The 9,805-nt window shown below is 38.3% G+C and overlaps 1 protein-coding gene across 1 annotated transcript in view; it reads right to left on the bottom strand.

The window, feature by feature from the left end:
* The window catches only part of NECAB3 (N-terminal EF-hand calcium binding protein 3), a 142,886-nt gene that overhangs the window by 14,241 nt on the left and 118,840 nt on the right, over window positions 1-9,805 (bottom strand). The window contains exons 6-7 of the mRNA XM_042466417.1: window positions 3,493-3,629; window positions 1,949-2,070 (exon numbers count right to left, since the gene is read on the bottom strand). Of these exons, the coding sequence (XP_042322351.1) occupies window positions 1,949-2,070; window positions 3,493-3,629 (259 nt within the window). The remainder of the gene's footprint in view (window positions 1-1,948; window positions 2,071-3,492; window positions 3,630-9,805) is intronic.

Raw genomic sequence — 9,805 nt, 5'->3', positions numbered from 1 at the left:
CTACCCATCAGACCAAAACTCCCTACTCCTCAAGCAAGGCAATGAATGTTCCATTCTTCCTCTGTCTCCACATGACGTTTTTCCTTGCATCTTCAAATATTTCATAAATAATTTGCTCTGTGCTGCAAGTTAGGCAGGAGCTATATCTGGAAATGAGCCATGACCACTTCTGATACTGTATTATCATTCATGGGCATACTTCCATATGCCACTCCTGCAATGAAAACTCTAAAGTGGGAGAGCCTTAACCTGTGGTCTGTAGATAAATCAGAAATACTTTTTCAAGCTCTTTAGAAGAAAGCTGTTATAATGCTACTTGAGAGCCTAAATAAACATAATGGGAGACAAGTGATTGTCACAGACCAATAGCTGCACCATGTACCTCCAAGACAACAGATGCCCATGGAGTGACATCATCAAATTCACCATTTCTCCATCCCTGAAATGTAAGTGCCAGTATATTGAAACTGGAAGGAGGGAAATGATAAAAGTGATTATCTGTCTTGGCAGTACAACCCCACAGTTGAAAATGCTGCTGGTGAATGCCAGGTCAGTAAATAGAAAGTCAGCTGCCATTCAGGATTTGGTCCTGGATGAGCATGCCAGCCTGGTGTGTATCATAAAGACCTAGTTGAATGAAGTTGGGAGGGTTACCCTCTCTCATTTTTGTCCACCAGATTCAGCAACAGATGAGACCTGGGAGCAGGGAAGTGAAGTTGTACTAGTCTATCAAAATTCCATCCCCTTGACCAAGTGCCCTAAACAGGTTTCTGGGTTTGAGTTTGTTTACCTGAAAATGGGTGGCCAGGACAGATTAGGAATTCTATTGGTGAATTGTCTACCCTGCTGCTGAACTGAGCTAGCCAGAGTGATTTCAGGGTTGGGGTTTGAATCCTCCTGGCTTGTCCTGCTAGGAAATTTCAACATCCATGCTGAAGCTTTCCTTTCAGGAATGACTTAAGACTTCATGTCTGCAATGGCAACCATGAGTCTGTCCCAAGTGGTATCTAGGCCTACTTATGCTCCTGGGCACACTCTGGATCTTGTTTTCTGTAGTAGGGAAAGCAAATGAATGTGATCTGGGAGTGGAGGAAGTGTCCCTAGTTCTGTCATGGACAGATCACCATGTGGAAGGGCTTAAACTTGCTGGGACTCAGAACTTCTGCAAGGAATGGGAAACTCATTAAGAATGATCTAGATGGATTTTTGATGGCTTGTGAAGAGTTTCCTGCTGCCTTGATATCCTGTCAACCCCTGGCCAGCCTCTGGAAAGGTGAAATGGCTAGGGTTGTGGACACCACCACCATAATAGCAACAACAATACTAAAATATAAATTTCTTTTCCTTAACATTATTAGAAAGTTGTGAGTTGGAGGCCACTCTCTCACTTGTAACATTTTTTGAGAAAGAAACCCACTGTCTCCTAATGAAGACATTGAACTTGTTGGAATATTCTACCTAATAATTTGCTTACCTCAACATCAAATGGTGATTTTTATGAATGAACCCTCATAGATTAAATTGAAGTAGAATTTCCAAATAACTGTGCAAGGCAAAGCTTTTCTTCATAAATCCATAATAGGACATCCAAGTTTTGAGTAATTGAGTGATTAGCAATTAAGTGATACTTACGGCTCTGTGAAGCAGTCCATGGTTGACTGCGATGAAAGAATGTGTACAAGATTTCTTGTTAACACATTCCTCTATCTAAGGTCCAAAACACACTGCAGAAATAATCAAGTTTGAGACTGCCCTGGTTCAATGCTAGGGAATTCTGGGAACTGTAGTTTTGGGAGACATTTAGCCTTCTCTGTCAGAGAGCTCTAATGCTACAATAAACTACAATCCCCAGGATTCCCTAGCAACTGAGCCAGGGCAGTTAAAGTTAAAGTGGTCTTACAGAATCTAGCCATACTAATACAAATGCTAATATGGAAGCTGTTCATACCTGTGGTCAGCATCCCTGAATAAGGATCTGTAGGAGACAAGCAGATGTTCTTCTGAACTCTACGGCCACATCTTTTTAGAGTGCGTGGTCCAACAAGCGCTTGTGGTTTTTTTACATCCTTCCTAATGAGCAAAGAATAGACACAATACATTCCTAGAGATCATTCTTGGTATGTCAATATATCAAAGTAAACTATACATTTAGCACATTTTTAGAAGATGTGCCCCTGAAGTGGTGAAATATTATTGTTTATTACAGAACATGGTTTTCCTCACCTGTGTATCTTGCATTTAGCATGTTTTGTATCGTGACTGACCACTGGAAAGTAAAAATTGTGTTAATTTTGAAGACTGATTGCAGAGACATGTACAGTCAGACCTCCATATCTGCAGATTTTTTATTCACAGATTCCACCATCCACAGCTTGAAAATATTCCAAAAAACATAAATTCCAAAAAGCAAACCACTTTTTTTTTACTATGCCATTGTATTTACTGAGACTTGAGCATCCATGGAATTTCGTATGTGTGTGTGTGTGTGTGTGTGTGTTGGAACCAAAACCTAGCAGATACCAAGGGCCCATTGTATCTCTGAGGAAATCCCATGGTGGAAGGGAAGGTGGGTTAGTTGCAGGGAATCAGCATTCCCCTTAACATCTCATTTGCTCTTATGTGATCTTATGTATGCAAGACTCCTAATTTTCCAGATGAGGAAGACAAGAGTTTTTTGGGGGGAAAGACACACCCTAAACATCACTGTTATCTAAATGTTCATTCTGTGTAATTAATGTAATGTAAATTACATTATATGCAATTTAGGAGTAATGGATAATGTCACCTAGTGGTAGATCTCTGGTAAGATTAGATCTAACAACCACACATTGGCAACTCCTAACATCAGTGGGTTCTTTCCTCCTGACCAGAATTACTACTATGTATGTAACACTATGTAATAGCATATCTGCATGGCAACTGCTACAGTTTCCATTACTATTTTGTAGAATATAGCTGGAAAGTAAATAATTTCTCCCAGAAATAGTGTCTCCCAACTTCTGGGGAAATGCCTATATAAAAACTCAATGCAGAATTCAGACTACATGGCTTACTTATCTTTAGTTGTGTCGCTGTGTGCCTTCAAGTCATTTCTAAATTATGGCAATCCTATCACAGTGTTTTCTTGGCAAGATTGGTTCAGAGGAGGTTTGTCATTGCCTTCCTCTTTGAGCGTGTGACTTGACCAAGTGGGGTTCCAGGGGTGAGCAGGGGTTCAAACCCTGGTCTCCTGTAGTCCTCCTTCAACATCCAAACTATTACATCCCACTAGCTCATGTATCTTTAGGGTCAGCATTATTTTTAGGTTTGTTCAATATCCTGCCTTGCTTCCAGGGCTTTCAATGGATGAAATTACGGCTTTTTACCTAATGAAAAAGTAGTTCAAGTAAGAAGCATTTTAAATTATACAAATTAAAATATAAATCCCCCGAAGATGCCAGGGTGCAGGCAGTCTCATATGAGGAGATACAGTCTATCAGATAGCTTTTGTACCTTTCTTGGCCAGCTTGTTCTTCAATGGTGTCTGCAGCCCACTCCAGTGAGACCTGCAGGGATTGTAACTGGTTCATTGTCTCCCGCAATAGGAAGCGAGTCACAAACTGTTCCATTTTGGAGGAGTTCTCATACACCTGGATAGATAAAGACACAAGGGACAGCTGAATACTAATCGACTTCTACAATCACTGTGGTTCAATACTCAAATTAAAAAAATCTTCCAGAATCCCAGATCTATTCTACAAGACTTTAGAGCTATAGACAAGACTTAAGTAACCATTGTAATTTTGACATCCATTGTGCCTTGTGGGGGAGCTTCAGCTGCACTCTGACTTCTTTTTATCCAAGAAATCCCAGATAGCATATAAATTATAAATGGAACTGTCAATATCATCAGTAAATATGAGAAACAACACACAGAAATAAGGATAAAACACTGAGCTTCTTCCATAAATGAACAACAGAAGATTTCCACTGTTATGTTTATGAGGCATACTGACTATAGCTTTCTGAAAAGACTCCAGAGTGTGCCTGTCAAAAAGTGAAATGTTTGGCCTGATATCACTGAGAAAATATTAGGGAGCCTGAAATGAGCTCTTGGGAGGCTTGATTTACAGTTCCATCTCCCTGATCCAGAGAAAACTGGAACAAACAAATACTTCATTGGTTGCGACTCAAAAAACCCACCCCCACCACCGTATCAATTTCACAATTGGTGGTGGTAAGGAATTGAGATCTCCCCTCTGCCTCCAAGATATAGCTACTGGTGGTGGAAGGTGGGAGTGGGGTGGGGAATAAGGGCATTGCCCCCAAATAGGAATTTTGCCCTCTCAATGAAATTTTCCTTCAGTCCCCAAATTTCTAGCACTCCAGTAACTGAAAAATTCAGTCAACCATTTAGAGTTCAAACATTCAAAGAAAAGGGGCACGCAAAGTTATCAAGGAAATGAAAACAGTGCAATGTTAGAAATCTGGATAATGAAGAAAAATTTCATTAAGGATCTTAATTCTTATTAGGAATCAAAATTTGGCCCCCCCCCCCCCGCTGCTGCCACTTCAGATGAAGGGTTATATACATGGAAACCTATATAAAGCTTGACTTTAGAGTTAGACCTAAGAGGAGAATGCATCATAAAAGGTCTGAAAGATTTTGGATTACCTACAATCACTGTACCTCGATAAACAGTCTCATGGAAGCAGAGTAAATGTTTTCTTCTCTTGTCTATTCTTTCCAAAGCTCAGGAATTTTCTTTAGAACAATAGTCCCTTGTTTTGTTTTTTTTCTAGGGTCCCACATTTATTAATTAATTAAATATTTTTCATGTTCCATGAAAAACACCCAGTGTAGCTAATAATACATACTTATTAAAATTACCAGTCTACACAGCACTACAACATAGTAAACTGATGTTTTAAAACTGTTCTAAAATTACAAATAACAGTGTTTTTTTAAAAAAAATGGCAGTCAGTTTAATTGAAAATATAATTTCATTAAAACACAGGTGAGACACACAGAGTAACCAGCACAGAGTAAATCAGTTCAGTAGGCTACACACTAGTCTAATGAAACTTTTTTCCCACTACAGGTAGAAGGTGATCAAGGAGGAGGCTACCCAAGACTTCTTTGATAGGAAATTCAGAAGTTTGTAATCAGTGTCTGAACAGTCTAATAACTGAAATGTCTCTCCTGTGCCAATGGCAGGTGCCATAGACTGATGTACAAACAGAGAGATACACGCATTCCTTTCTTGAAAGCACCATCATTGGGATATTTATCCATAGTGAAGAAATGGGATTATACCACACAGCAAATATAAGATATTTATCCCACCACCAGAGAGAAATCACAGCTTTTGAAGCTTGACTCTTTCACTTCATTCATTACATACAAACAAAACCTTTCTCTGCTTTGTTGGCCCCGGGAATGCTCCAACTGTGGCAGTTTTATTTCAGTGTTATGAATTCAGTTCTCTCCAACACTATTGCATTTGCTTGAACTATTTTTCAAGAATTGTACCTAGAGTGTTTGGATGTGATACTATGCATATGAGATGGTCTTGTCTATGTGTGTGAGTGTGTAAATATTACATCTAAAGGCCTGCCCGACTTTTTCCAAATGTTGAAGCCGCTTCCAAGCTTTTGGCAAAGGCAGGTGATGTAAAGAACCCCCCTCCAAGAAAAAAGTCTACTTTAAATTTTGTGAATATACTTCAAATGCAGACTAAACAAAAAATAAAACAAATAAGCAGGTACAAATATAGTCAAAATTATAATTCCAAATCAAGTAATATTTGAGCAAATATTCTCATACAAAACCAGTTGAGGAGCCTGTAAACAATAGATTCTGTATTTGGAAAGGCTCTTATATGAGGGTAATGTGACTCTTTACATTCTGTAAAGTGTCTTCACACATACATACATTTGAAAAAAAATCAGTACAATTATTAATTACTTCATTTATTTTAAAAAATATTTGCCGGTGCAACTTAGTTCCAGTTTTGTTTTTTTAAAGTCACTAGGCTTTATTTGGTAAAGGAAATTAATAGATCAAAAGTCCTTTGTCTACTGATGTAGATAAAAGACACAGTTAGTCTCAAATGTTCTACAAGATCTCTTTGCATACTGATATTCCAGACTAACACAGCTATGTCTTTGAGTTCTTCTTTATCTACTGAATTATGCTTCAAACAAAGAACCTTTGCTTTCGCACACAATGGAACAAAAGGGAATTCTCTATGAGCCATGAAATCTAGGCTCAGGCAATAAAGCAGTACTATACACTCTCTCCTCTGTTTTGCTGCATACTGAGTCAGTGATGGAGAATATCATCCATTTACATCAATTACTACTGTAAGTTCAAACCTATTAAGTTTGACCTGATTACATAATTGTGAATTAAGTTACTTAGTATAAAAGCTTCTGACTTTTTTTTAAAAAAATCCATCTTTAAGTCTAGCTGGGTGTAAGAGGAGTGCAATCCTTATGCTATAGGAACAGAAGTTATGGGTGATGGAGACACGATTTTAAACTGAGCAGTGTAGGTTGAAATTCCTTTTCATTCCTTATCTCTTCTCCCTCCTTCCACTAGTGGCCCAAAGAATATAATTTGAAAAGTGGTAAAAAAAAATGGGTTAGTCAAGTATTGAAGAATTCAGATGAGGAGAATATATTGTGTGAGAATCTGTGCAGGAAACATGTTTTTTACACAGGAAATGCTGTTTTCTGCACAAAAAATCCGTGTGTGTGTGTGTGTGTGTATTTTCACATAATACTGGGAATAGTCTTTGAAAACTTTGCAGTTTTCAAAACCTTTCTTGCAGTGATGCGAAAAATGGTAAAATTATTTATTTTTTCCTGCGAGAATACAATTTATGAAGATTTAATCTCCAGGACCCCCAACATCACACGGCACATAGTCATCACCACTTTTGTTCCAGAAACAAATTTGCCAAAGGATGAGAATGAGATTTGTTGGATTCATATTTCCTTACGGAAATAGTCTTTTTGCATCTGCTGTGACTTGTCTCTGAAATCTATACATTTACAAGGCTTGCAAGGCATTTCAGAGGAAAAATATCCCCCTCCCACTAAATCCAAAGATTTCCAAAATATACACAATGAAAAATAAATACATTTTTAAATGCACACTAGCATGCTTTAGGCAATGCAAAACACATGCACACACCAGAAACAATCCTATGCTAAACTGCCCACTGAAAAATATATTAAATAAATTCAAAAATACACATGTGGATAGGGGAAATACTACACAATATGAAAATGAAACAGACGTATGGTGGGTAATTGAGAAATACAAGGAGAATGACACAGACAAATGTTAACACCCCCAGCATCTGAAACACTACTTTTCAACTTACAGGGTCTTGGATACCAAGTGAAAGAAAAAAGCATGGTAGAATTTATTTGGGATATTTGTTCAGTTAGCAACTCCCTTCTTCCTCATGACATCCCCCCCTTTATTCACCCTACACTTTGGCAAAATTTTGGTGATCATATATTGGTTCAATACTATGAAATATGAGAAAATCATTTGACCTGAACTCACAGCCCCTCTTCCTTCCCTCCAACCAAATGAAGAAGCCTCTAACCATAGTTTTCTGTTTCACCCAAACAAGGGAACTAGCTTACCAGCTTCAGAACAAGCCAAATTCTCAGTTTAAATGAAACAGAAAATTCTGGATAATAAGTGATACAATTGATTGATTGATTGCAATATAAAGGGAGAAATGCATGGGTAAAAGGATTTGCTATATCATGGTATTCATATTAGGAGAAAGATAAGATATTAGTTCATTCATCTCTCCATCCAAGATATGATTGTCTGAACGTTATCTATATATCTTCTCGGATATAACACTCTGTCTTGTCTGTGTTCTGCAAGCTAAGGTTTATAGATGTGGCTTGTTGGAGGGGAAACAAAACAACATGTTAGGTCTGGATGTGATAAGAATCAAACCAGAGGTGGAAGATGTGTGGTTGTTTGGCTATTCCCGTGTGTAGTGGGTGATGCCCAAAAGTGTGTTCCTCATAACAACATATTCATATCACTGAAAGACATGAAAAGCTATCTCTCACTGTTAGAAGGAAAGGCCATCTGGGCACTTACAGGAAGAGATCAGAACCAAAAACAGAATCCCAGAAGAAACAATTATGCCCTTGAAGTGATAAAGAAAAATGAAATTTGCCATTAATTAAAACTGTCCCCTTTCTAATCTTTAGTTAGTTCATCTTCATATTAAAGCTTACAGTTCTAATTAAAGAACCTATATTTACAGATTCTTTCACTAGTTTTATTACTTCAGTGACTCATTTATGCAGTGAAGATTATAATGAACTAATGAATTAATGAATTATCTGAAAAATTTCTATCCATAAGGTTTGATTATATAATGAAACTTTATATTACTCATTTTTATGCATTGACATATAGTGACTCCTTTAAAATGAGATATTATGCAAACCATAATTTCTGATTAAACAAAAGCAACACTACAATTATTTTATTTCACTTTTTAAATTAATGGCAACTTTCCAGGTAGTTCTGAATTCTGAACAAATGTACATTGTGTAGGATGCCAAGAATAATAAATTACAGGATAGCATTTTAGCAAGCGAGTCACTTCATCCATAAAAGGCACAATCATTTTAATTTATTAGTACACTTGGTTTATTCATTCATATGGCATTTTAGATGGATGTTAACAGAATCTGTCCTCTATGAAAGCATGCTCAGAGGATGATTTTCTTTGATTCAAAGTATAAACATCCAGAAGTTCACATTCAGGAACTCTTATGTTGCTTTGAGCAACTTGTGAATTCTGAGACTTTGGCCCGAGACAGACGGGCGGGAAGCTGTGTGCCGGTGCCGATTCTAGGGTTTGGGAGTGCGCACCAACCGCATGCTCCCAACCCCTAGTCCAAACGGACACCACCATCATGGCAGCCTCCCATCCCCACAGGGGCTGCCATGATGACACAAGCACGGTGGCATGTCCATACGTCAGGGTGCCACACTTGCATTATAGACACACCACAGTGCTTATGGTGCACTGATGGCAGCATCTGCATTTGCCAAAAAGAACCTGTTTTTTCCAAGTTCTTTTTGGTGTGGAGGAAGCCTGCACAGTTTGGCTGCTGTGGGCTCCCTCAGGAGCAAAAACAAGCAGCTCCAGCCTGCCCTTTTGGGGTGGTCTGTCAAGCCCCTTTCTTATCCAATTGTAATGCATTTAGAGTCCACCAAGAGGCTTATGTTGCATTTAATAGAGATATGTAAGATATTCACCCAGTCAAGTTTTTAAGAATAGATTTACCTATCTGTATGTCCTGGACCAGGCATAGAAAGAGATGCTGTTTGTTGTTGGAAATCTGCACTTTTTCAGACTTGTGGAGCATTCCACAAAAGAAAAATGTGCCTGACAATATATGCACACTTAGAAGACATGCAAATAAAATAAAATAAAATCATAATAAACTCACTGTGTACAGTCAAAGGCTTTCATGGCTGGCATTCATGGTATTATGTGGGTTTTTCGGGCATGATGCCAGCCACAGATGCTGGCGAAACGTCAGGAAGAAAAATTTTCTAGAACATGGCCACATAGCCCAAAAACCCCACAAAATACCATCACTGTGTACAGTTTTAAAATCCACAAGGAACTATCATCAAGCACGAGAATCGTGTGTCTGTCAAGATGTTGCTGGACTGCAACTCTCTATGTTCCTCACCATTGGTTATGCTGTCTAGGGGCTGCTGGGACGTGCAATTCAACAATATTGAAGGGCTGCACGA

The sequence above is a fragment of the Sceloporus undulatus genome, chromosome 4 (genome assembly GCF_019175285.1).
Source record: "Sceloporus undulatus isolate JIND9_A2432 ecotype Alabama chromosome 4, SceUnd_v1.1, whole genome shotgun sequence".
In the NCBI taxonomy this organism is placed as follows: Eukaryota; Metazoa; Chordata; class Lepidosauria; order Squamata; family Phrynosomatidae; genus Sceloporus; species Sceloporus undulatus.
The sequence above is the reverse complement of the archived record's forward strand: the minus strand, read 5'-3'. Positions and strand labels throughout refer to the sequence as shown.